This window comes from Dermatophagoides pteronyssinus, unplaced genomic scaffold (genome assembly GCF_027571235.1).
Source record: "Dermatophagoides pteronyssinus isolate colony J.1.1.1.1 unplaced genomic scaffold, Derpt_VIB-CSIC_2022.12 sq0004, whole genome shotgun sequence".
NCBI lineage: Eukaryota > Metazoa > Arthropoda > Arachnida > Sarcoptiformes > Pyroglyphidae > Dermatophagoides > Dermatophagoides pteronyssinus.
The window spans coordinates 2,971,907-2,998,611 of NW_027461528.1; the positions used below are offsets into that span (position 1 = coordinate 2,971,907).

At 28.5% G+C, this 26,705-nt stretch overlaps 12 protein-coding genes across 13 annotated transcripts; 4 read left to right on the top strand and 8 right to left on the bottom strand.

Annotated features, from left to right (window-relative positions):
- Nucleotides 1–966: 966 nt before the first annotated feature.
- Nucleotides 967–4,013, bottom strand: LOC113792460 (uncharacterized). Of its 2 annotated transcripts, XM_075819556.1 has the most exons (5): nucleotides 3,686–4,013; nucleotides 2,693–3,277; nucleotides 2,305–2,565; nucleotides 2,068–2,202; nucleotides 967–1,976 (listed from the first exon to the last, which is right to left on the bottom strand). In XM_075819556.1, exons 2-5 carry the CDS (start codon nucleotides 2,941–2,943, stop codon nucleotides 1,451–1,453), a joined length of 1,173 nt encoding a protein of 390 aa, XP_075675671.1. In that variant the 5' UTR covers nucleotides 2,944–3,277; nucleotides 3,686–4,013; the 3' UTR covers nucleotides 967–1,450. The 2 variants fall into 2 exon arrangements, with proteins under 2 accessions (XP_075675671.1, XP_027198145.2); XM_027342344.2 differs by lacking the exon at nucleotides 3,686–4,013 and having other exon boundaries at nucleotides 2,693–3,356.
- Nucleotides 4,014–4,641: 628 nt separating this feature from the next.
- LOC113792424 (choline-phosphate cytidylyltransferase B-like) lies at nucleotides 4,642–7,464 on the bottom strand. The gene is made up of 5 exons (XM_075819752.1): nucleotides 7,285–7,464; nucleotides 6,170–7,100; nucleotides 5,715–6,092; nucleotides 5,460–5,623; nucleotides 4,642–5,389 (listed from the first exon to the last, which is right to left on the bottom strand). Exons 2-5 carry the CDS (start codon nucleotides 6,399–6,401, stop codon nucleotides 4,886–4,888), a joined length of 1,278 nt encoding a protein of 425 aa, XP_075675867.1. The 5' UTR covers nucleotides 6,402–7,100; nucleotides 7,285–7,464; the 3' UTR covers nucleotides 4,642–4,885.
- A 260-nt stretch (nucleotides 7,465–7,724) lies between these two features.
- On the top strand, nucleotides 7,725–9,042 carry LOC113792425 (uncharacterized). Its single transcript, XM_027342312.2, has one exon. It carries the CDS (start codon nucleotides 7,944–7,946, stop codon nucleotides 8,898–8,900), a length of 957 nt encoding a protein of 318 aa, XP_027198113.2. The 5' UTR covers nucleotides 7,725–7,943; the 3' UTR covers nucleotides 8,901–9,042.
- A 142-nt stretch (nucleotides 9,043–9,184) lies between these two features.
- LOC113792411 (uncharacterized) lies at nucleotides 9,185–10,837 on the top strand. The gene has a single exon (XM_027342299.2). It carries the CDS (start codon nucleotides 9,640–9,642, stop codon nucleotides 10,714–10,716), a length of 1,077 nt encoding a protein of 358 aa, XP_027198100.2. The 5' UTR covers nucleotides 9,185–9,639; the 3' UTR covers nucleotides 10,717–10,837.
- A 207-nt stretch (nucleotides 10,838–11,044) lies between these two features.
- LOC113792422 (ribonuclease Phyb-like) lies at nucleotides 11,045–12,124 on the top strand. The gene has a single exon (XM_027342309.2). The coding sequence runs from the start codon at nucleotides 11,179–11,181 to the stop codon at nucleotides 11,875–11,877; it is 699 nt and encodes a 232-aa protein (XP_027198110.2). The 5' UTR covers nucleotides 11,045–11,178; the 3' UTR covers nucleotides 11,878–12,124.
- A 116-nt stretch (nucleotides 12,125–12,240) lies between these two features.
- LOC113792423 (vesicle transport protein GOT1B) lies at nucleotides 12,241–13,299 on the top strand. Its single transcript, XM_075819753.1, has 3 exons — nucleotides 12,241–12,779; nucleotides 12,849–12,956; nucleotides 13,047–13,299. Exons 1-2 carry the CDS (start codon nucleotides 12,377–12,379, stop codon nucleotides 12,854–12,856), a joined length of 411 nt encoding a protein of 136 aa, XP_075675868.1. The 5' UTR covers nucleotides 12,241–12,376; the 3' UTR covers nucleotides 12,857–12,956; nucleotides 13,047–13,299.
- LOC113792420 (protein HGH1 homolog) lies at nucleotides 13,088–14,425 on the bottom strand. Its single transcript, XM_027342308.2, has 2 exons — nucleotides 14,282–14,425; nucleotides 13,088–14,217 (listed from the first exon to the last, which is right to left on the bottom strand). The coding sequence occupies exons 1-2, from the start codon at nucleotides 14,310–14,312 to the stop codon at nucleotides 13,088–13,090; spliced, it is 1,161 nt and encodes a 386-aa protein (XP_027198109.2). The 5' UTR covers nucleotides 14,313–14,425.
- A 7-nt stretch (nucleotides 14,426–14,432) lies between these two features.
- On the bottom strand, nucleotides 14,433–15,996 carry LOC113792400 (nuclear envelope phosphatase-regulatory subunit 1-like). Its single transcript, XM_027342289.2, has 3 exons — nucleotides 15,600–15,996; nucleotides 15,131–15,509; nucleotides 14,433–15,050 (listed from the first exon to the last, which is right to left on the bottom strand). Exons 1-3 carry the CDS (start codon nucleotides 15,682–15,684, stop codon nucleotides 14,810–14,812), a joined length of 705 nt encoding a protein of 234 aa, XP_027198090.2. The 5' UTR covers nucleotides 15,685–15,996; the 3' UTR covers nucleotides 14,433–14,809.
- On the bottom strand, nucleotides 15,750–17,177 carry Pex12 (peroxisomal biogenesis factor 12). Its single transcript, XM_027342287.2, has 3 exons — nucleotides 16,994–17,177; nucleotides 16,243–16,923; nucleotides 15,750–16,173 (listed from the first exon to the last, which is right to left on the bottom strand). The coding sequence occupies exons 1-3, from the start codon at nucleotides 17,081–17,083 to the stop codon at nucleotides 16,006–16,008; spliced, it is 939 nt and encodes a 312-aa protein (XP_027198088.2). The 5' UTR covers nucleotides 17,084–17,177; the 3' UTR covers nucleotides 15,750–16,005.
- Nucleotides 17,178–17,266: 89 nt separating this feature from the next.
- PolA1 (DNA polymerase alpha catalytic subunit) lies at nucleotides 17,267–22,592 on the bottom strand. Its single transcript, XM_027342285.2, has 5 exons — nucleotides 22,347–22,592; nucleotides 18,602–22,285; nucleotides 17,769–18,523; nucleotides 17,600–17,714; nucleotides 17,267–17,531 (listed from the first exon to the last, which is right to left on the bottom strand). Exons 1-5 carry the CDS (start codon nucleotides 22,495–22,497, stop codon nucleotides 17,362–17,364), a joined length of 4,875 nt encoding a protein of 1,624 aa, XP_027198086.2. The 5' UTR covers nucleotides 22,498–22,592; the 3' UTR covers nucleotides 17,267–17,361.
- Nucleotides 22,593–23,636: 1,044 nt separating this feature from the next.
- Nucleotides 23,637–24,687, bottom strand: LOC113792391 (uncharacterized). Its single transcript, XM_075819495.1, has one exon. It carries the CDS (start codon nucleotides 24,588–24,590, stop codon nucleotides 23,637–23,639), a length of 954 nt encoding a protein of 317 aa, XP_075675610.1. The 5' UTR covers nucleotides 24,591–24,687.
- A 416-nt stretch (nucleotides 24,688–25,103) lies between these two features.
- On the bottom strand, nucleotides 25,104–26,392 carry LOC142644874 (uncharacterized). The gene has a single exon (XM_075819466.1). It carries the CDS (start codon nucleotides 26,186–26,188, stop codon nucleotides 25,298–25,300), a length of 891 nt encoding a protein of 296 aa, XP_075675581.1. The 5' UTR covers nucleotides 26,189–26,392; the 3' UTR covers nucleotides 25,104–25,297.
- Nucleotides 26,393–26,705: the final 313 nt, after the last annotated feature.

The following is a 26,705-nucleotide window of genomic DNA, read 5'->3' on the forward strand; positions in this document are numbered from 1 at the left end:
ATTATCGTTATCATTGTTGTTGTAAAACCAAAAAAAATGTCAAGTGAAAAAGATGGAAATTTTACTTTGAAAAATTTGGAAAGAATTTTGTTTTCTTTTTTTTTGAACGAAATAAAAAAAAAATATTTAAAAATTTTAACCAAGAAAAAAAATTTTTGTAAAATTTTCGACCGAACCTGAATGAAACTTTTCAATGAAAATGAAAAGTTGAATAAATTTTTTTTTCGTCTCTCCTGAATTCTAAATTAAATTCTTTTTTTGGTTTGTCCAGAGAATTCATCATCAACATTGCGAAACGGAGAATGAGGAAAAAAAAAGTTTTCAAGAAGCGAAAAACAAACATATTTTTTCCAAGTTTGTTTTTTTTTTTTTTTTTTTGGTAATTTTGTTAGCCATCAGAAGAAGCAAGTAAACAGAATTTTGAAAGTCAAAAATGTGAAAATTAATTTCTTTGGCCAAAAAAGAAAAATATTTTTCTCTTTTCGAAGCCGAAGAAGGCCATACGGTTGTTAATGATGACCATATCATCATCATCTAAAAATAATTTCAAAAAGATGGTGGTGGTGACCGAGCTGGATTCATCTGAAGAAAAAATTCATTTTTTCCCCCATCCAAAATGGCTTCAAAAAAAAAAAAAAAATGCAATTATCGTTTGAAAGCGCTGAATAATCATTGAATTTTCGGAGGGGAGAAGTGGTGGAGAGGGATGAAATGTGAATCCCACCCAATGTAACAAACCAAGTGGAAAATTGAAAAAAAATGAAGAAAAAATATTTTTTTTTTGTTCATTTTTTTATAACCATCCAACCGACACCGATAAATAGATCGATCGATCGACCGATCGATTGACCAAACTAATAACAACAGGAAAAAAAATGGACAATGTAATAAAAAAAAAAATTGGTAATAATTTTTTTTGAGGGAATGGAGAAGAGGGAGGGAGAAGGAGGTTAAATGCATCATCAATTTATCTTCGTTCATGTTTTATTTGGTTTGGTTTGTAATTCTAATCAACTAATAATCATATAGCAAGAATTTTTTGTTGTTGTTTTCTTCGTGAAATATTAATTCTTAAGAAATGATGATGATGATGATTTTTAGCCACATTTTCAAAAGAAATTATCTCACTGTGTGTGTGTGTATTTATGGATGAATGAATTTGATTAGACGAAAAAAAAACAAAAAACAAAATGTAAAACGAATGATAGAAACATTTTCGGAGGAAAAAAATGATGGGAAGATTAAAGCTGTTTCTCTCTGTGAAATAGCAGAGTTCATTAAGGAATTTATCAATTAATTTTCATAAAGAATGAATGAATGAATGAATGAAGAATTTTTAGTTAGATATAAAATTTGGATAAAACTACCACCACCATTGATAATAATGGAAAAAAAAGAAAAATGAGACAACATAAATATTGCTTTGAATAATGCTTTTTTGTTTGTTTTTCTAGTTGAAAAATGTATTGATGATTAGGCTGATAATGATGATAATGTAATTTAACCATTGATAATTCAATATTATCGTCGCCGATGATGATTGATATATTTGTGATTCAGGTTTCATTGTATAGATAATCATATCTGGATCGATTAATGGTAATTCATTTGGATTATGATGATGATCATTATTATCTTCATCATCATCATCATCATCTTCAACAAATGTATTATGAACATTACCAATATTTGCTTCGATTAATTCACGTTTATTTTGATTATTATGTTGTTCAATTGTTTTGATCATATCGCTGTTCGGATTGATGTTGCTGTTGCTGCTATCCAAATTTATTGATTCAGCAGCAGGCCATTCACGACTTTCAGGATATACTGGTGGTGGTAATGATGATGATTGATGATTATCATCAATCAATGAATTCGAATCAATCGAATTTGAATGATGATTTTCATCATTGATCATAATTTTCGAATTGATTTTCGATTCGATATTCGATAGTGATGGACATTCAATTTGGCTAAAAATCGAAACAAAAAATGGAAGTAAACAAAAATCGATTCGGTAAACAAAATCAAAAAATCAAATCAATTTTGCCGGAAAATAAATACCTATTAAAATTATCAGTATAATGTTGACAACGTGATATAAGAAAACTCATTGAATGATCCATTAGATTTTTTGCTTTACGGCCACATTCTTCTAATAATGGACGATTTACGCATTGTTTAAATTGAGCATAAGTGCTATATATGATCATGATCATCATTCAAAACAAGAGAAAAAAAAACGAATGGAATGTAATCATCAAAGAAAAAGAAAAATTACAAGAATTTTTTTTTATTTACCAGCAAATATTTTCATCATTAGCCATTGGATTGGCAATATTATTTACCAATTGTTGATATTGTTGACCACAATAATCAATCGATATTTGTTTAAAACAATTTGCTTTTGATAAATATTCTTTTTGATATAATTTTGAACTACAAATTGCATGTACAGTATCGATAGAATTTTCTACTGATTTATGAAATAATTGTCGTCGATTTTCTTCAAAACAATGACTTATATAACGACGAATACAATCGACAAAATGGCTCCACATTCTTGGTGATGGACGAATCGAAAAATGTGGTAAAAAAAACAAGAATCAAAATAAACAAGAATCGTTAAAGAATCTATCAAGAATTTTTATTTAAATTTAAATTTTCAAACAAAAAAAAAACTACTAACTTGCACATATCATTAACATGTTCTAAATTAGTTGGAAACATTAAACGTGAATCATTCAGATTTGGATAAATATTATCAGTACAATTTGATTGTTGTTGACGACATTCTAATGTTAATGATGGATTTATTGTTGTTGTTGTTGTTGCTGTTTGATATTGAACATTGGCAAAACATAAATTAATTACAATCAAAATCAATCCAATTGATTTGAACCAACCGGTGGATAATGATAAGAATTTGATTTTCGACATTGTTTTGTTTATCTCATCATTTCATCAAATCTTTTAAACAAAAAACAAAAAACAAAAGAAAACTTCAAGAAAAAAACAAAGAAAGAAAAATCACACACGAAATTCACATTATCACAAGGTTTTACAAATTCTTTTCTTCAAATACATTGCATACTTGATAATCATCGTTATTATTAATTATCATGATCATCATCATCGAATGAATGAATCTTTTTTTTCATTTTGTCGTCTAAAATTTCAATGTTTTTTTTTGTCAATCAGGATGATAATGATGATGGTCATCATCATAATGGTTTCGCTTTGTTGATTACATATTCTACTGTTTCTGTTGTTTCTGTTTTTTTCAAAAAAAAAAATAAAATTAATGGACAATAGAAATTATGTGTGATGTGCGTGTGACACATATATCTGCGTTTTGTTGAATGATGTTTGAATTAATTTTTACAAAATACAAATCTGTTTTTTTTAGCTAAACATCAGTCCTTGAAAACAAATCAAGAATTATGGATGAATAAATCTCCACCCTTTGTTTGTTTTCGAATGCGGATGATGATGATTTTTGGTCAAGTTTTTCATTTTTCGTACCAAAAATAATTAGCTAAAATTCATTTCTGGCAACATGAAATCATTCTTGCATAGAAATGATTTCTGCCTTGAGCATCCTTTTCAATATTATTACTCATCCATATGAATTTGGTCAATTTTTTTAAAATTAAATTAATTAATTCCTGATGAATGTTACCTGATTGCATAGGTTTTTTGTAAATCCTTGTTTTGTGATGGCTGAGTGATGTTTGAATGAAAAAAAAAACATCTTCCGCATCAATTTTATTCATTTCATTAATCGGTTGAATGATTTTTTGGTCACCGAATGAGTAAGGGGAAGGGAGTGATAACCAGTATTCGATTCCAATAAACCACAGATCAGATAAATTGACCAGAAAAAATAACGGAAATTATTTAACCCCCTCCCCCATTACCAGCAATTTCGATCCGGAAACATATTCGTATAGTTATCAATCATCGTTGTAAAACCCGAAAAAAACTTTTCGAAAATAATGACTATTTTGTTTGACAAACAAAAAAAAATAAAGCTTTAAAACATCAACATCATCAATTTAAATTTTTAAAAAATCTAAACATTTTTTAAATGAAAACAAAAATGATTGATGATTATTCTTGAAAGAATTTTCACCATTAATTTTTTCTTTACTTTACTTTCAAAAACAAAAAATCGATCACTTATCTTATTATAATATTCTTATTATTTTTTTCCGAGAAAGATTTATTATGTTTGAATGACATATACGATTGACATAAGTTTTTCCAAATAATCAATGTCAACAAAATATGCTGCCATTGATTATTTTCTGTATGTCATTATTATCATCATTATAATCATCAAGAGCAGATTGTGTAACTGGAAAAAAAACAAATAAAAATCAATTTTCATTTTTCATTTCAACCGAAAAGAAAACAAAAACAAAAAGCAAAATAATCATTATTCTAATTATTTTTTTCGTTGCTCATTTCCCCATCGAAACGAAAAAATCGATACTATCGATTAATTCGTTTGACAACTTTTTCCTAAAAATGTTTATAATTTTTTCGCTATTTTTAGAAGAAAAGATTATTTAAAAAAATTTTTGAAAGTTTGATTTTTTTTTGTTCTTGAGGAGAATATCGAAATGACAAAAATAACGTTCGAATAGAATTTATTAATCATCCAAAATAATAATAATAATAGTATAAAATATAAGTGAGAAAGAGTGAGAGAAAAATGTATTTTTAAAATGATTTTTTGTAGTTTGAAACAAACAAAAATTTTTTTCCCCCTATGATTCTCCAATGTGTTAACCAAATAATAAAAAAAAGTGATAATGTTTGAAAACCGAATTTTTTTTGTTTTTGTTTTTGCATTTCCTAAATGTTTTTTGTTTTCCTAATGTTTCGTTCGTCGTTGTTTTGATCCTCCATTTGTTGAGATTTTGTTGTTAGGATTTTTATTATTATTATTATTATTACTACTACTACTACTATGATTATTTTTTAAAGATTCTTCATGATTATTTTGTTTTTTCGTTACAATCATATCATCATCATCATTATCCGAATATTCATCAATTACATTTGTTGATCTTGTTTTTGGTGATTTTCTAGTTGATTTTGAATCAATTCTTGATCGTTTTGTTGTTGGTGGTGATGTTGTTGATGATGATTTATGTAATGAACGTTTATTATCATTTAGAAAATCATCTTCTTCGGAAAAGCCAGAAAATCCAATATTCAAATCATGCAATGATGATGATGATGATTCATCATCATTATCATTATCAATATTACGATGACGACGATATGAACGATGTTCTGGACTAGAGCTCGATGGTGATGGTGATGGTGATAAGGCACGTTTTATTCGACCTGTCGATTGATTCCAAATTGTATTCTATTTTGAAAAAAAAAATTTTAATTAAATTTTTCTCATTTAAAAATCAACAATGAAAAAAAAAACAAACCAATGTTCCATCCGGTCCAAATAATTCAATAAAACTATTAACAAATTCAATCGATTTATCTTCCCATTTTTGTATAAATTCATGTCGTTTTTGTCCTAAATTTTCAACCAATAATTTTCCCTTATCTTTTAATTCATCCATTTTGTTTTGTAATAGAAATTTTTTTTCCTATATTCGAGACAAACAAACCAAAATAAATCATATTTGACAATTTAATCATGAATATAAATGAATGAATTTTTTTTAAAAAAAAACTTTCATTCAAAAATGAAACATTCAATTCTTTTGCAGTATAACCACGTGCCAAATTACGACGAACATAAACATCATAATCACGTACAATACGTGCAACCAGATCTGATGTTGATATACCATCAGTACGTTTTGTTGCCAAAAACATTCCACGTTGTTTAATCAATGTATAAACATCATCCGAATCATTTGATGTATACGGTATATCATCATGTGCAACAAAATCAATTTTATGTTCGGATAAAAATTCATCAGTTAAAATCCATGGTGCATCACGTACAACTTCATCAACATAACGACAATGCCGTACGGCTTCATATCTTTCAGTTTCATTCATAACAGTTTTACCTTTGAATTTATTTGTTAAATAATCACTATTCACTATTTTGGTGGAAAACAAAAACAAAATTATTAATCAAACAAATTTCCAAAAACAACAAAACAAAACGAAAACAAACCTCCAACAATAAGATAAACATTTGGAAATGCACTTTTAGCTTGCATCAATTGTCTAGCATGACCAGCATGAAATAGATCATAAATACCATCAGCATAAACACGAATTTTACGATTCGATGGTATTTGACCATTTCTTGCCGATTCTAATGTTATACGTAATGAATAATCACATTGTGATAATTCAGCTAACGATTCAGGATCGCCAGCAAAGGCAGCCGGTTTTATTGACATTATTTGATTATTTTTCAGTCGTTTGTTTGTTGTTTGTTTGTTTGTTTACAAAATAATTCTTGAAATTACGGTAAATAAAAAAAAATCGAATCAAAACAAACAAAAAATTCTGTTTCAATTTGGAGTATAATTCGATAAACTGTTTTTTTTTTTTTGCAGCCAAAATAAATTATATGAATGAATTTTTATAATCCAGTCATCATCACCAACATTACAAAACTATTTCTGAACAAAAAAAAATCACACCACCACCAAACGAAAAAATATTATCATCATCATTAACTATAAAACACACAATCAAATGATGATGATAATAATGAATAAATTTTTTCCATTGATGACGTTGTTCAATTGAAACAAAAAAAAAGTGAAAATTGAATTGAATTTGATAAGAAATTTCACTGTTTTTTTTTTTAAAAAAAAAGCTCTTGATGTGTTTTTTTTCTCCCTTCTTAATTGATTCGGTTCAAAATCCAAAGGTTTTTCTTGTCGGTTTGTTGTTCGAATTTAAATGATGATGATGAAAACAAAATTCAAGTTGGGTACGTCGTTTTTTTAAAATCAGTGATATGTGACTATAATTTCTGGGAAGCCAATTTTTGATTTCACAATTTCCTCTTTTTTTTTTCTTCGTAGTCGTTGTTGTTGTTTTTGTCGACACTTGTCGAGTATTACGGATAGATTTAATTGATTGTTAGTCTAATTTTAACAGAGATAGAAAAGGGGAAAAAACAACATCAACAACAAGAATTTATTAATTAATTTTTTCCATTGGAAAAAAATGATGAATTGGCAGTTTTTTTCAGCTCTGTTTATTCATTTTGCTTGTTTTTCGTTATTTATTCATATCATTAAGCGATAAATGATTGGATTGAAAGATTACCTGAATTGAATGGAATTAATCATAATCATAATCAATATCGTTGGTTAAACTTTGGAAGAACATTAATCAAACAAACACGTGTTTATCTGATAATTGATTGGGGATATTGATTGAAGAATGATGATGATGATGATGATGATTGAATTTAATTCATAAAACATGTTAATTCATTGTTCAAATAACAAAAATAATTTTTTTTTTTAAAATGAAAAAAATAAACAATGAAAAACCAGCTGAATTTATTATTGTTAACAAAACCAAGAAAAAAGGGTATTAATTTTTTTTTTGGGAATATACTTTTGTCCAACTATGGGAGGAGACTATTTTTGTTGAATATAAAATATTTTACACAATTCACGTGATCACGTTTCATTGGCAATTTCATAAATGCTCCAAAAATGATTATTTTTCGAACGTTTTTGTTGTTGTTGTTGTTGTCGTTTACAACTGACATTGATCATTGTTTTCTTCTCTGACTCGTCGTCGTCGTCGCCGTTGTTGGCAATTATCCATTCATTCATTTTTTTCCAAGTTTGTGCGTCGCTGTTTTATCAAAATATATTGAGTCGGAAAAAATATTGTTTGTATTATACACACCTGATTGTTGAGAATTTCTTGATTCTTTATTTTTTTTTCTTCGAATCCTAACCAAAAAGAAAATGATGAATAAAAACGAAAATAATGATGGTCAACAACAACAACAAACAAACATGAATAACAATGATTATGTTTATCGAACATCAAATGGTTATATGCCACCACCAATTTATAATGATGTTACACCATTAATTGCGGATAATCGTTTTAATAATAATAATAGTTATGATAATAATAATATTTATCGACGAAATATTTTAAATTTAAGACCTGAATATATTTATGTATTTCATAGTGAAGGTTCAAGACGTCGTCGTTTGATTAATCTTTTCTTATATGTTGCTATGATATTATTATTAACTGGATTATTTATAATGTTTATGTCATTATTTATAACATATTCACAAAATTATAAATATTTATTGTTTGTACGACGTTGGCCACCAACAGTTTGTCATGGTACGGATGTTTGTCGCCGTGATGTTCGACAATATAATCGTTGGGTTATACATGGTCTATGGCCCGAAAATAATGATAATACATGGGATCAATTTTGTTCAAATCAACCATTAAATCAAACATTATTATTACCAATACGTGAAAATATGTTAAATATTTGGCCAAACTTGTTGGAAAATAAAACCGAATATTCACTTTGGAAACATGAATGGCTTAAACATGGAACATGTTCACAAATGAAACAATTTGATTATTTCAATCAAACCCTAAATCTAAATAATGAATTTAATTTAGATAAAATATTATTGGATTCAAATATTGTACCAAGATCAAATGAAAAATATTTACGTGAAAAATTTGAATATGCATTACGTGAATCAATCATACGAAAAGGTTATCCAAATGAAAATCATAATTATGTTTTAAATTGTAAAAATCATAATAATGAATCATACTTGGAAGAAATATGGCTTTGTGTTTCATTTCATCATTTAGATCAACCATCATATTGTACAATGCAATCATCATGTCCAGATAGTTTTTATTATATTGGATTTTAAAAATTCTTGAAAATTGAGAATAATCTTCTATCCTTGAAGTATTGAATTTTCAAAAAATTCATTTTAAATAAACTTTTTCCTTGCACTATTTTTCGATTCAAATTTTTGTTTTCCAAAATAAAAATCCATTTCAATCAATCAATCAATCGATCGATTAATTAAAATTCCAATCGAATGAGTAATTTGTTTTTTGGCTAAAGTTTATCATTTTGTTACAACAAAAATTACAAAATTGATTTCAATCGTGTATTGATCCTTTTTTTGAATCCTTACTTGGTTATCGCCATCATCGATTACCATGGTGAAAACCAAATCCAGTTTTTTTAAAGTTAATTACACTTGTTTCTTTTTCCATTTCGGATATGATACATTTCATTGTTTCGAGAGATATATTACCTTTGTGATTGGTTACGAGATTAATCCATTAACCACACACTCACAAGCAAACAGGTTAATCAATGACGAGTGAAGAGTGATAATAATGATCCCCGGTAACCAATGAAAACCAAAGATAAAACCGCAATAATAATGTTTTTTTTTTTTGTTTGTTTCAAATCAACCAAAAGGTTGTAACATTGCTTATTTTGTATGAAAAGAAAATTTTCATTCTTAACTTCATCACCATCATTTGGATCTCAGAATTCTCCTGTTTTTGTTGTTGTTCCAAAAAAATTCTTTGTGAAACTTTTCTTGTTATAAAGTGGAAATAGTTGATGAAAAACTCAATTGATAACTTCGAATGGCCAACTATAGTTTGAATGATATTTTTTGTCCACCATCATATAATGGTGAATCAAGACGTGCAAGATGGTTTTTCCTAGGTCTTTTAGTTTTTATTGGTTTTATGATAATATTTATATTGATTGGTCTGGCTGCTGGATTATGGCGACATAAACGAGAACCTGAACAATATTTAATCCTTTCAAGACAATGGCCAATTACAAAATGTCTGGCTAAACAATGTAATAATGATTTTAGTAAACAAAAACAATGGTTAGTGAATGGATTAATGATCGGTATTGAAGGTGAAAATATACAAAAAAATTGTCAACATGAACAAAATGATTTTGAACCAAAATCGATTGATGAAAAAATGAAAAAATATTTTGAACAACATTGGCCAAATTTGAATCAATTACCAGCAAAACCTACTGAAAAACCCACGACTGAAACGACTGTAAAACCAAATGAAACCACAATAACAAGTGAAACCACAAATTCTACAGAAACAACAACACCAAGTGGGACCACAGTAACAACCAAACCCTTAACATCATCAACTAAAAAAATTGATAATCAAATCAAAACAACAGCAGATCAACTTGATCATAATGAACAATTATGGTCAAATGAATGGCAAAAATATGGTCGATGTTATAATGGAAAACAATCAGATTATTTTGCAAAGATTATGGAATTGGATGAAAATTATCCATTAACAGAAAAATTATCCGAAAAAATTGAACCAAATTCAACGAAATTAATTGATTTAAATATTTTAGCTAAAACATTGGCCCAAAAATTTAATAATGATCCAAAACAAACGGATAAAGATCATCAATGGAATGAATCAATGTTTGAATTTGTTTGTAAATCGATTATAAATTATAATGATGATGACAATGAATCAATACAGTATTTATATTTATTGGAAGAAATACGAATGTGTTTTACTATTATAACCATAACGGATGATAAAGATAAAGAGAAACAAGTTTCAATGCCAATCGAATGTTTTGATCGTCATTCATATACAAATGAATCACCAAATGGTTGTTTTGGTCAACAAATGGTTATTTATCCAGATTTATTTTGATATTATTGTTGTTGTTGTTGATAGTGAGCAGTGAATCAAGCATTTATTTATTATCGGTTGTTGTTGTTTGCTGTTAATTAAATTAAATTAAATTAAAATGATGATAATGATATCTAATCAAGATTTACCTGTAAAATTTTTTGTATGTTCATTATTTATGCAAATCAAATAGCTTTTTTCTAATGAAATAAATAGATATGATTATTGTTTTAAATCGCAACAAAAAAAAGTGATTTGATAATCACGGATGCCAAAGTAGATGATCACTTGAGGGTTAAAAACGTCATCATTGTAAAATTGTAACAAATTTTTATAAAAAAACGATGTAGATTTTCATTTTCATCCATTTTTTGATCATCCATTTTTGATTTTGCTTCTCATCCAAATAGTTATTGATTTTTTTGTTTTTATCGATTGATTTTTATTGTTTTTGTTGTTGTTGATTGAATTTTTCCTGAAACGATGAATGTAAAGATTTTGGCTATTTCAACAACCACTGTAATAATTATCACTATTCTTGGCGGTTGTATTTGGTATGGTAATAATCGTGATGATTCGATTGAAAAACCGAAAGGAACAACAAATTATTATAATGTTTTATCAATAAATTGGCCATTTACTGTTTGTGTAAATGCAACAAAATCCTGTATAAAACCATTACCAAATCGTTGGACAATTCATGGTTTATGGCCAAATGGTTTAGATAATACGATGCTTTCAAATTGTCGACCGGAAAAATTTGATTCAAATCAAATTCAACGATTGAAACCACGAATGGAAGAAGAATGGTTATCAGCAAAATTAACCGGTAATGAACAATTTTGGAAACATGAATGGGAAAAACATGGAACATGTGCAACAGGATACAATCAATTCAACTATTTTAACCGAACATTATCATTATTCGAACGTTATGATATAAATCGAATGTTAAAAAATTATGGTATAAATTATGGTGGTTTGATCAAAGTTGCCGATGTTCGTCGTGCTATTGAAGCTGATGGTTTACAATCCGATATGTTTGTAATTCAATGTAAAAATTCTTATAAACAACCATATCTTTTTGAAATTCGTCTTTGTTTTACGGCCGATCTAAAACCAATGCCATGTCAAATCAAAAGTAATTGTAAAACACCTGAAGTTTTTTATGTTATGAAATAATTCTATTCTATATTCTGAAATACGAAGAATAAGTTTAATGTGATTTAAATCGTCCAAAAAGCTTTGAATTCATTAAAATTATGATAAAATAAAAATTTTAAATTAAAAAAAAACAAATTTCAAATCACTATATCGACCTTGTTGGTTCGCCATGAACATAACAGGCAAACACACACACACGTTGCATAAACTTCAATTTATATTGCGAGTGATAATAAAGGGGATGTGATTTTTTCGATTTTTTTTTGTTTCAATTTAAACAAAATCATTCATTTTTTATCAATGATTTTTCCTTGTTCATTTCATTTCATTAAATACGAATCTTGTGTACCTAATTTCCTATTGTGTTTGTGTGTTTGAGGGTGTTTTGTTTTGTTTTTTTCATTGGCCTAATTTGTTGTTGGAAAAAAAAGATCAGCAACGAAAAAATTTGCATCAACAAGGTCAACAAACTTGGTGTTATTTGAAACAATATTTCAGCAAAAAATATATTCGAACAATGTTATCGGATACACAAAAAATTGGCCTTGGCCTTTCTGGTTTTGGTATTGCATTCCTAATGTTAGGAACATTAATGTTATTCGATAAAGGTTTATTAGCTGTTGGTAATCTATTATTTATATCTGGTTTGGGTTTTATAATCGGTTTGGAACGAACATTTTGGTTTTTCTTTCAACGTCATAAATGGAAAGCATCAACATCATTTTTTTCCGGTATTATAATCGTATTGTTTGGTTGGCCAATTATCGGTATGATACTTGAATCATATGGTTTTTTATTATTATTTCGTGGTTTTATTCCGGCTACAATTTCATTCCTATCACATGTGCCTGTTATTGGTTTCATATTGAATCTACCCGTCATACGAACAATTGTGAATGCATTAAGTTCACAAACTGGACGTAATAATGTTTAAAAAATATAATAAAAAATATCGTAATTAATAAATACAATATGATCAAAAATTTCAGAAATTTGATCGATCGGGGTGGCCAACCATCAAGGACCATTTCGTTGTTTGTAGAATTTATCACCATTTTATCATCATCATCATCATCATTCTAGCCGATTTAAATCATGTAAATATTGTTTGTTTGTTTGTTTTTTAAATTTAATTTATTGTAATAAATAAAAATTGAATTAAAATCTTTATAAAAAACAACAAACAGGCTTTTATTTACTTAAATCTTCGAATACAGTAAATCAGTAATCATTCCTTGCTGCCATCATCATCATGATCTAAACGTTCGAATTTTTCCAATAAATCCTGTGGAATTTCCAGCTCACGAAGATTATCAACATTTATTTCTTCTTCTTTTTTAATTATAACATCAATCAAACGCATTAATGATTCAATATTATCTTCTTGTTTTTCCCAACGATGATATTCACGTAAATGATAATAAATATTTGTAAAACGTATTATTTCACGACCATATTTTGTTGAACAAAATTGATGTATAGTTTCGATTAACAGTCGACGTATATCCGGATTCGATTCACGTTTTTTATCATCAGGTAAATATTGTAAATCTAATGGTAATGATTCCATTTCATCATCCGAAAGTTCTTCACCACCAGCTAATGGCATAACTAAACGTACAAGTAGATCAGGATCTTCTTTTGAAATTAATCGTTCATGACAATGATAATCTAAACAACAATTACGTATTAATTCAATAATTGATAATCGTAATTGAATATGATCCATATCTGTTGATTGTTGATAATGATCATAAATGGCCATAAATGAATGTAAATATCGTCCATCAATCAATCGATTACGAATTTTTTCACATTGACAAAGATTATTTAGATATGCGGTCATTAATGATTTTTGACAATGATTAGATTGAAATTTTGTTTGAAATCCGTTAATAAATTTATCCAATGGAAATGGATTAAGAACATTTTCGACTAATGATTCGACGAATAGAATGTGTCGAGTAAAATTAACCAAAATGCCTAAATGTCGATCAAAATCCATGGTTTGTTCATTGATAATATGATCATTAAGGTAATGAAGAAAATCTTTTTCATTCATAACAGCTTGAGATATTTGTTCGGAAATTTGTTTTTCGCTGTCAGTTGTAGAAGCTGCAGCTGAACTTATGATCAATACACAATCTAATGAAAATCCAACTAAATCATTTGATGAATTTGTTGTTGTTGATTCATCTTTTTCATTACGAGATTTTTTCCTTTCCAAATTCGAATGATCATCATTTGTTTCTAATGAAAAAATTGTTTTACAAAGCCATTGAACTAATGGAACAATTTTTTTTGAATTATGACGAATAAATTTTTCCCGCTTTTTTAGATCATCATTTGCCATGATAGCTATATATTGTATTGGATTAATCATATTATCATCACAGTGGAAAAAATGATAATTTAAACTAACCTTTAATCAAAACTTCGAATGTTGAATCCATTTTTTGTTTCTCTCAAAATTAAACCAAATCAATATTATTTATCAAAGATCTGCATTGAAAAAAAGAACAAAACCTCGTGCATTTTCATTCGTGAATCAACAATGTACAACTAGCAATGTATAAACCAAAAAAACATTTTAATTTGTCTAATTTTAATTAAAAATTGAAAAAGATTAATTTTTATATAAATTTTGTTTTCTGTAAACAGGAATATATATATAATTTCGAATATATAATTCCTATAGGAATATACATTGGGTAAAATATTGTTAAGAGATTATCTGTGATCGATTATTTTCCGGAGTCGATTCAAAATTGAACCAAAAAATAATAATAATGAGGTATGGTTTGTGTCAGAGATTCGAGATTGATTCGTGAGAGTTGGAAAGATTGATTGAGGATCCATTTTTTTTAGTTAATATCGTTAGAATTGTTTGTTTCTTTGAAACACACACACATAATGATATAAATATCGAGATTGTTTGCAAACAAAGGTCCTATGATCTACGTTGAATATTTGGCATTGAATTCGGCATTACTTGTGTTACCGGGCTTGAATTATTATGTAAATGATGATGTTGATGATAAGTGGATGAATGTGAAAAACTATTATTCGATGCAAACATTAACGATGTTGTTGATAATGGTCGAGAATATTTTTGTTTAACAATTAATTTTCCTTGATCATCACATGATAAGGCAAAATCATAAAGTACTTCACGTATTCGATTTACGATACTAAAACATAAAACAAGAAAAATTCGTTATAACCAAATATCAAAGTTCAAAAGGTAAAAAAATATGTTCAAATCACTTACATATTTGTCTGTATAACACGTTGATGAATGCCAAGAATAAACAATGTGATTAGAATAATACAATTAATAGTAAAAAAATAATGTTTAACTAATGATTGAAAAAATGTTAATTCTTCGAAATTATTTTCAACAATTTCGTGAATTGTTTCATCTGTTGTTTTCATATCTGTTGTTATTACTGAATTTTTTGATTGAAAATGTTGATGATTATTATTATAATAATTATTATTTGTTGTTGGATTCATTGAATCTTGTAGCCAAAAATATGAACTAATTGCAGTGGATGTTAGGCTAATTGCTAAAACAATACGCCATAAACGTTCACGTGGTTTTTGTTGTAATATCGTTTCCATAAGTCGTCGTTCAAAAGCTTTTAAATCTGAAAAACAAAGAAAGAAAAATGAAAAAATCAATCAATCAATCAAAATTCTTGAATCAAAACATCCAGAAACAAAAAACAAAAACAAACCATTGCATTGTATGGTTGGATTTAATTCGAATGTTGTGGTTGTTGTTGTAGTTGTCATCATTTGATTCGTGGATATTGTTGACATTTTTTATGATTTTTTTTTTTGATTCTGAATTCTTTTATTTTTCGTTTCCAAAAAAAACAAAGCTATTTTATCAAACAATTTTTTATATATATCACAATCGTATTTAAATGAATAATAACAAAGAAACAATAATAATGATAAGAAGATTTTTTAGTGTTTTGCCAAAAAAATATGGATAAGATATGTGTCCTCCAAAACGCGAACCGAAATTCATTGAATTTTTCTTTTTCGGAGAAAAATTATACCGAGCGGCTCAGTTCAACACGCATACACAGATGATTAATATTTGAATGCCAAGTTTATACGTTGTTAACCAAAAAATTATGAAAATATTCGAACTAATTGTTCGAAATCGGATGGAAATCCGGTAATTGGACAACGATGATTTTTAACCAGATATGAATGAATACAATTATAACAAAATATATAACCACTTGATGTTAATGCAGTTTCATTTTGACGTTTTTGGCCACAAATTGGACATAAATTCTATATAAATAATAATAATAATAAGATTAACAAGAGAGGTCAAAATAGTGATTGATTGATATATCTTACCGATGATAATTTGAAATTATTTTGATGATTATCACCGGAAATTGGTGGCAGTAAATCCGGTGGTGTTTGTTGTTGTTGTACATTAAACATTTGTCGTAAATCAGTTCGAGTATTCCAATAATCAAGAAATTGTATGATAAAAGCACTTGAACGAAATGTTATGCTAAAAATATTGCTCATTATGTAGGATAATTTCGAGAGAAAATTCGTTACAGGAATTTCATCATCATTGAATTTTGAATTGACAAGTGTCATTCGATTAGTTGGCCAAAAAAGTATAAACCAAGGACAATGTGAATGATCACCACCAGTTGCATATGATAACCAAACCAATAGACGTAATAATTGTACGGATTTTCGAACAAATGGATAATATTGATGAATAAATTTGTTTTGATCATCATCATTTAATTGATTGGTTATTAAATAATGTTCATGAATTTTTTCATAATAATTATCCAATTTTTCCATTGCATATGGAACTAGGCAAAGTTGTAAAAGAGATTTAAATAAATCTGAACGATTATAAAATGGTGATCGTTTTAATGAAAAATAATATTCGGTAAACGATGTTTGATAACGATAAAGATGTGACCATTGTAAAATAAGATCAAATACAAGAAAATATTCATCGAAATTTTGTTCCAAACTACGAAATTTTGAATTATTCGATGAAAGAAACTGGATGAAGGAAAAAAAACGAAAAATTCAATTTGAAATATGGAAATCTACAAAACAAAACAAAACATACTTTAATCATAAATTTCAATGCTCGTCGTATGGATCGATGAAGTAAATCTTCTGACCAAACGACAAAAATTGATGGACGATTTGAGGACATTTTATCCAATTTACAAATGAAAAACTTGTAAAATTCGACGATTTGTCAAATATTGAAAAAATGATCACTCAACAGGTGATGAACGATTCGCACAATGTAATCAGACGATAGTAATCGATTAATCGAAAAAATTTTGAAAATGAATATTTTTTTATTTATTATTTACTTGAATAAAGTGAAAAATAACAAAGAGATTACAGAGGGGGAAAAAATATAAGAGAGATTAGAAAAGGAATAATCTTATCCGATAAAATGGATTTCCAAGATGAATGAATGAATTAGTTTACTTTCGAAGCAGCTGCATTATTATTATTATTATAACGAAATTTACGAAATAAAAATCCTAAATCAAATTCATTATATGAACTTTTATCCAGATAATATTGTACGGTACGTTGTAAACGATTAAATAGATCACCATATTTTTGTTTAAGTAATTTTCGACGAACTATGATTGACGAGAAATGAATGAAAAAATGATCAAACATAAAAATTTTTTTGTTAAGTTCTACTTACGATTCCATTGATATTCATCCGGTAATGATAATAAATGAAATCTTTGTAATGTATAATCAAAATCAAATATGCGATGAAAAAATGTTAGCTGTTGATAGAGAAAATGTTCAGAAACCTGGAAAACGAAAGATTTTGTTTAATAAAAAAACTTTGATTTTTTTCTACCAACCTCCGGTTGAAGATTTCCATTACCACAACGTGGACAGACAATATGTTTTTGTGTAATCATACCGGATAGATAACGAGTTCGATGCGAACAACCACGATCATCACATTGCATTGAACGTTGACCAAATTTTTGATTCACATGATAATCAATTTGACGGCGAATTTCTAAATCAAAATAAAATTCCATAAATCTTGGATCAAATTTTCGATGACATTGTCGACAACCATCCAATGTTAATTCAAATGGTTGATCGGGTTTAAAATTTTCCGAAATTTCTTTCGAATTTAATCGACGAATTTTTCGATTTGACCATAAACAAAATAGATCACGAATTTCTAAAATTCCCGGACAATTATCGAATGGACAACGAAGAAATAATGAATCACAACAATCATATTTTTCATCACCACAAGCAATCGATAATGTTGGATCCAATGATGGTTGTTCATTACGTTGAACATGACGATGTTGACAATCAATACCAAGAAATTCGGCCAATATAACCGTATCAGTACCATCCAATGGTTCACATAAACGTGATACAACGGGAAATATTTGTTGACTAAGATAATAATCAATATCAATATGAAACGTTGAATCTTTATCTCCAGCGGAATCATCTTTTTCTTTTTCTTGTTGTTTTAAAAGTTTTTGTCGTACTTCATCCAAATGATAACCACGTTGTGTAGCGGAATTTTTCGTACCATCCACACAAATGATAAACGGAACTGTATCACCTGAGCCCAGTTTTTTTCCTATTTTTTTTCAGAAAAATTTTTTCATCAAATAAAAAATATCGAAAATTTTTTTGGAAACAAAACTCAAATACTTACCTAAATTCAATTGATTATAACGTGTAGCAATCATAACATGTGTAAGATTTTTTCCTTGTTCACCATATTCTTCCGGGCGTTTTGCCAATGCTTTATTTATGACAAACAATTCTAAATCCAATTGACCATTGCGTATTTTTTCCGCTAATTGTTTTAAATATTGATGAATTTGATCAACAATTAATTGTGAATTTTGATCTGGTTTTAGAATGAAATCCAAAACGGTTTCACCGGCCATTTTAGCCAATGATGACCAATCACGACGAATAATATCCAAACCTTTAATTTCACGTTCATATTGTAATTCAGAATTATTATTCGCCCGTGATGGAATCACAGCCAATGCTGCATATTTTTTCTTTTTCAACAATAACATTGAACGAAAAACACCATCAATATCGATTTCAAGACGACGATATAATTGATTAACTTCAGCCTGAATTTTACGGCCAATATCACGAACTTCTTCATATTTTGTACATGGTGTTAAAATCATTATTGAATCCGTATCACCATAAATAACTTCGAAACCCATTTTTTCAACCAATTCTTTTGTATTCAAAAGAATTTCACGACCTTTTTGTGTAACCATTGAAGCTAAATGTTTAGCATAAAATCTTGAACGATCATAACCCAGACAACCATACATTGAATTGGCTGTAATTTTTAATGCTTTTTGTTTAATATCTAATTGTGAACGTTGATCATTTGAAATTGATGGATCAAATAATTGTCGTTTAACTTCACGTCTTGAATCAACTAATTTACGAATTTCAACTGGTAATATACCTTCATTATTATCATCGGTTTTTTTATTGGGTAATTCGATATCGATGGAATTACCATCATTATTATTTTTTGTTGTTTGACATCGTATTGTTGTAAAACAAATATTATATTCTTGTATGATTGATGGATAAAGTGAATTGAAATCCATCAATAGAATAAAACGATCATAGAAGCCAATTTTTGGTTCCAGAACCAAACCACCCGTGTATGATGATGATTTTTTATCGGCTGTTACCATTATTTCCGAATCTTCTGATTGTTTAACGACATCATTTTGTTGTTGTTGTAGCTGTTGTTTGTTTATCGATTTCATTGATCGATCAATTTTATCCGGTACTAAATAACCACGTTGATTAAATGCATGTAATAATAAATATTCATTACGTTCCGATCGACCACCTAACAATGTTCGCGATAATAAATTTCCAGCAATATTTGTAATTTGTTTACAAAGTGGTAAACAATTCAATTCATATGCAATTGATAATATAAGATCATTATCTTTCATAAGAAATTCAATCAAACGTAAAAGACGTTGTGAATCATCATAATAATTTGGTAAACATTGTTGTTCAATTTCAAAACGTCCTTTACGTAATAATTGACTTGATAATTCAGTTAAATCATAACTTTTAGCACGTGTTAATAATTCACGACTCATTAATTTTATATCACATATTAAACGGCCATGTAATAGATGTTTATCTTTTATGGTTGAACGATTATTTGTAGCCGGTATACCCGAACATTTAAGACGTCCTAATTTTGACCATTGAAGGGGGATTTTATAATGACCAAATCTTTGTAGGAGAATATCATAATCAAAATGATAAATATCATGTCCAATAATAATATCCGGATCGATTTGTTGAAATTTTGCCATAAAAAATGTTAATAATTGTCGTTCATTCATCATAATTTCCACTTTGGTTTTACCATAATCTTTTAATGCCATTTTATGATTAAAATCAACAGGTAAATCACGACCATTACGTCCACTTAATTTTGTTATTATACAAAAATGTTGATCAAATTTTTTCTGTTTTTGTTGTTGTTGATTTTGTTCAAAATTGAAATGACGATTCACTAGGCAACTTATGGCAACAATTTCGGTTGTTTTTGTTTCCACGTGGACAAATGTTTTGAAACAAAGACTTAGCAATGTGAAATTTGGTATCGGTGGCAAAGATTGTCGAAGTTTGTCGTTTTGTTCAAGAACCGAAATCTGTTCTTTTGGTTCCGATATGGTCAATTCTAATTTACACCAACTAACTGGTTGATCCGAAATTTCAGGATTTTTTATCAATAACCAACCTGGACCCATTAAATTTTTATCCAAAATAAAATTTTCCAATATTGATGATTGTGTACCGAAAACATGACGATAAGTATTTCCTTGTAAAAATTTTACCGGTAATGATGGATAAATGGCTGGATATAAAACTTCTAAATATTCAGCTTCATCAGGTATATCCAACAATTCAAATGCATAACGTTTGTAAACTTTTCTTGAACGAAATTGTCGTATTTTTAATGATGGTGCAATTTGTTGTTCAAATTCTTCACGTACATCATCCAATCGAACACGACGACTACGATCATCACGAAAATATTCACGTGGTAGAAGAAATATTCGACGTTCAAGATTTTTTATCTGTAAACAACAACTAACATGTTGTTTCAATGATAAATCCGTATAAATTTTTCCAAATAAAAATATTCGATCTGAATGTGAATTCTGATCATGAAATGCATCAAACCAATAAAATTTCATTAATTTATTCTGATCTGAATCCATTTCGAATTCAATATCTTTTGGCATGATGTTCTGTGATGTTATTTTTGCCGAAACTGTTGTTGGGTTTGAATCGTTTTCTTGATCAACATTACTTTCGGTAACAATCCATTCTTCTTCGGGAAATTTTTCTACTTTTAATTTCATTGAAATTTGATTGTGGTCATCATCATCCAAATCATCATCATTATGATCGGGTAAAGTGAAATCCAAATCATTTAGGGAAAAATCATCCATTGGTTCTTCTTTAATTGAAATCTTTTTATCATTAACTGTTTGCTGCTGCTGTTGATGTTTGTTTCTATCAATTTCATCTTTATCAATAATTTGATCAAAATCAAAATCTTTTTGTACATTTGAACGACGTTTAAATGGTGGTTGTAAATTTAATGAGCCATTTTTTGTTATCGATGATGATGTTGAATCGAATGTTTTTCGTTTTTTCGCACTCATATTTGGTGTTGTTGTTACACCAATATTTGTTGTTTGCTTACGTTGCAATTTCAGTGGTTGAAAATTACCATTTCCACCTACCGTTGGTGATGATTTTGATTTCGATGTTATCGAATCGACAAGATTTTCAATTTCATCATCATCAATTTGAACTTCATTTAGCGATTTTTTTGCTGCTAATGTTGAATTGATGGCCATTGGTGAAAGTTTTGAATGTTGTTTTGTTGTTTTCAATTTATTCATCGCACTAAACATATTTCGAATATCACTTTTTTTATTATCATCTTTTTGATCTTTTGATTGATTTCCTTTCAAGCGATATTTATTTCGTTGTTTCGAACGATCTGCATTATTCTGTCCAGATTCGCCACCACCATCATTATCATCAAACGAATCATATTCATCATCGAAAATTTCTCGACCATGTTCAGCATAACCTGAACCATCATCATCAACAATCCAATCTTCACGTTGACGTTTTGAAACTAATTTTGCATATGATTCTTCATCAACTTCTTCATAAACACATGATTCTTCCACATTGACAAGGCGATTTTTTTGTCCAGTATTTTTCAACGAACGAAGCCGTTCTAATGCTTCTTGTTTTTTTACAGCTTGACGGCTTAATGCACGTCGTGTTCGTCCACCTGGATTTTTTTTTATTTTTCAATTAAATCCACCATACCTCAATCATAAATCAAAACTTACCATTATCAGAATCCATCGCAAAACAAAAACAAAAACAAAATAAATTCGGAATTTTTGTTTTTTGATTTTTCGAACAAATAAAAAAAAAAAAATTAAAAGGGCGCCAATCTCGCGCGACGGAGCTCAAAAATTTTATTAAAAACTCATTCATAAATGACAGGACACAGGATTATTGAAATTAAATTTTCTAAAATCAAAATTTTTAAAACGAAAAATAAAAATCAAACTAAAAAAAGGAAAAGAAATTCTTGATTTGGATTAAAAAAAATGAATTTCATTTCAGATGTTTTTTTCACGTTGCTCGTGCAATTCCATTTCGTATCAAATCACTGCAATGATAATGATTTTTGTTTACAAATTTTGGAAAAATTTTCATTCGAAAAAACAAAAAAAAACATACCGAAATTTTTTGGAAATATCTTTGCTGTTGTCATCATCAAGACCTTGTTGTTGTTGTCCATTATGATTTGATGATGATGATGATGATTGAAGATTCGAATGATCAATATTGTTCCATCGATTTGTTCGTATTAATTGTCGCTTTTCCATTTCATAAAGCATATGACGATAATGTAATGTTGATTGATTTAAATCGCGTGTAAATTGAAATGCATGATTATAATCATAATCATAACGAAGAATAATATCTTCAATACGATCAACGTAATCGAAAAAACGTTTCATGGCCATTATACGTTCAGTTTCATCGATCTCTGAATTCTCGGAATCATTTCTCTTTGACAAACTTTGTTGCTGTTGATTCGTTGATGCGTTCGATTCACCGTTAATCGAATCCTTACGTTGATTCGAATCGTTCGATTTTGAAAATTTCCTACGTTTACGTTGTTTTGATCGTTCCAATGTTGTTGTTTGTTGATCAACATTGCCGGTTTCATTTTTACCATGTTCTTCTTCGTCGGTGGTGGCTAAAGATTTTTTTCCCAACAACAATGATTCATTTCGAATAATACGCATTACTGTATTTGGATGCATTGAATAACGTTCAGCCAGGATAGCGACCGTATCATCATCATTATGATGATAATCATTAAGTAATTTTAATTTAACATCCAAACGTATTGTTTTGGCTCGACCCATTTTCCTTTTCTTTGAAAAAAAGTCAAAAATTAACTCGTCATTCGACAGCCAAACAACAACAACGATTCCTCTTCTGAATCGAACTCAGAATCGGGATTCTGTTCCACAACCAAGATTTCCCCTGATGCACACAGAATCGCTGCTATATAGAATCGAATGGAATTTTTTTTACGGAAAAAAAACAATTTTTTTTTATTTGGATTCGAATGTATCATCATGATTATCATTTGATTGACAAACATAGCTATTAGCTTGTTGTAAAATTGTTTCACTAAATTTTAAAACCATACGATTTAATGGTGATTTTAAACGTTTCGAAATGTAACGTAATTTTTTTAAATGATCAAAAATTTCATTGATGGAATTGATTAATTCATCATCCAATTTTTGATCACATGGATCAATTGTCGATTTTGAACGTTTTATCGATGACCATTGTCTATTGATCGTTTCATTTTCATCATTTTGATGATCCAAATTTGAAATCATCGTCGAAGAATGATGATCATCAACCAATGATGATTGTTTATCTGTAACGTTCGAATTCGATTGAATCACGAGTAAATCATCATCATCATCATCGACGTCGTCGAGATCAAATTCATTATCATCAATATTTTGGTGATCTACGGAATTATCATCTTGATTCGATGCAATTAGATCATTTCTTCTTCGTTGATAAGCTAAACAACGGCTAACACTACGTGTTGAAACACCAAAATGTTCTGCAATTTTACGCATTGTCGAACCAACACCACCACCACCATTATCGTTACCACCTTGATCACGTTCTTCCCATGCTTTGATTATCATTGATTTCATATCGTTTGAAATTTTTCGAATTCTTGGTTGCTGTTGTTGTTGTTGTTGATGATGATTTTGATCATCATCATCACTTGAACAAATCGAATCAATGTCCAAACGTTTACGTTTTACACCGATATTATCTTGGTCATCTTGATCATCTTGATGATGATTATTTCTTTGTTCATATTTTGAACGATTACGAATAAAATACAATACGGTTGATAATGGCATCTGATATTTTTCGGCAATCTGTTTTGTAGTATGGTTACCATAATCATATTCATTTAATATGATTTTTTTCTTTTCCAAACTATATTTCATACGATGTGACATTGTCATCAATCTAATCCGAGCAACAACAAGAATTGAAAACAAACGGAAAAAAAATTCAACTTTTCTTGAAAAAAACAATCTTTTGTCGAAAAACAACAGAATAAATAAAAAGAATACTCAAATGAATGAATGTGCGTGGATAGAATATTCCAAAAAAAAGGTGCGCACAATCAAATCGAATGTTTAAAAAAAATTCGAATCAAAAACCAAAAAAAATTCGAATGTGAAAAAAAAGTCAAGAATTTTTATTTTTTTTCAAATTTTTATTCAATGAGATAAAAAACAAAGAGAAAGTTTAAAAAAATGAAATTCTTATCGCAATTTGTACAAGTAAGAAAGAAAAATGAATCTTAATTTAAAAGTTTTGTTAGCAAATTTTTTTGTTTGGTTTGTTGATGAATGATGTAATGTTGTTATTGTTTGGTTCGGTTGTTTTGCAATTTTGATTTTCATTGTTGTTTTTCGTGTTTGATGTATCAAATCAAATCAAAGGAATTTACAAGTGTCAATCATGTAATGTTTTCTATCTAATCTTATCTAATCTAACTAATTAATGTTTTACATATATAAAGTGATTATAAACACAAAAATATGATGATGTTAAATGTGTGAAAGAAAGAAAAAAAGGTGTTTTATAAATGTTATTATCAAAAGAAAAAAAATTTACTGTATTAGAAATGTGTGAATTTCAAATGTGAAAAAAAAATTTTGTTTTAATTTCGTGGTTTACGTGGTTGACGACCACGACGAGTTGTTGTAACGGCTGCTGCTGGAGCAGGTTCTTCTTTTGTAACGATTTCTTCATCATCGGCTTGTTCGGTTTCTTGTGTTGATGCCGCAGTCGATGATTGTGGTGGTTGAGGTTTAGTTTTTTTACCACGAAGTTTACGATTATCACCATCACCGCTACCAGCAACAGTGACAGCAGTATTTTTCAAATCTTTTCGTCCACCACCGCAACCACGTTTTGTTGGCTGTTCTGATTCTTGTTTTTCAATTGGTTCATTCATAGCGGAAGAAGTCATTACTGATTCACTTTCATCATAATCAACAATAACATTATTACGTTTAGGTCGTTTATTTGGTTTTTCTTGTGATGGTTGCTGTGATTGTTGTTGTTGTTGACCATCATCAACATCATTTGATTCTTTAGCGGTATTCTTTAAAATTAAATTTTTTTGTGATTTACCGCCACCAGCAGCACCATTTGCTTTATGATTTTTACGTTTAGCTGCTGCTGTTGCTGTAGTTTTATTTGATTCTTTATCATTATTTACCGATGATGATACAGCTACTTCCGGTATTTCATTACCAACATCATTGATTACGTGATCATTATTTTCACCACCACCAACACCATTATCATTACCATTTGATGATGATGATGATTTCAATTCCAAATCAACATTCATTGCATCATCATATTCACCATTATTTAATTTTCGTAAAAAATCTTGTGCTAAATTACGATCAATTACATCATCGGTACCGAATTTTTTTAACCATTTATCATAAAAATCTTGTATTTTTAATGATGAATTTGCACGCCAATTAATTTCTATTGCAATTAATTGTTTACGTTTAAAATTAATCAATTTTGACATGATGATGAAATGTATATCAAACGTGATCAATATAAAATCCAACGGACCAAAAAAAAAAACAGATCGATAATAAACCAAATGAATTTTGAGTGTATGTGAAATATGAGTGAAAAAACACCAAACAACAATGGTCGAAAAAACAAAAAAAACTTTTTTGAGAAAAAAACGTATCAACCAAACAAAGAAAAATGTCGGATGAAAATGATTTTTACATGAAAAAAACAAAAAAACACACTGCAGTGGAGCGAACACACACACAACGAATCGAACGAATCACAGAAAAAAAAATAGCGCCACAAACCACACAGCAACAGCTTTCTTTTATATTCGTTGGTTATCGAAAATTAAAGCGCGCAAGTGGCGGCATCATTCATTAACATTGTTATCAACAAAAAAAAATTTAAAATTTAATTTTAAAAATTTTGAACAAGAAATTTTTTTTCATCATTGTAAATTTGTAAATTTAAAAAATTTTGTCGTATCCAAATCAATTTGTAATCGCCGTCGATGACCACTA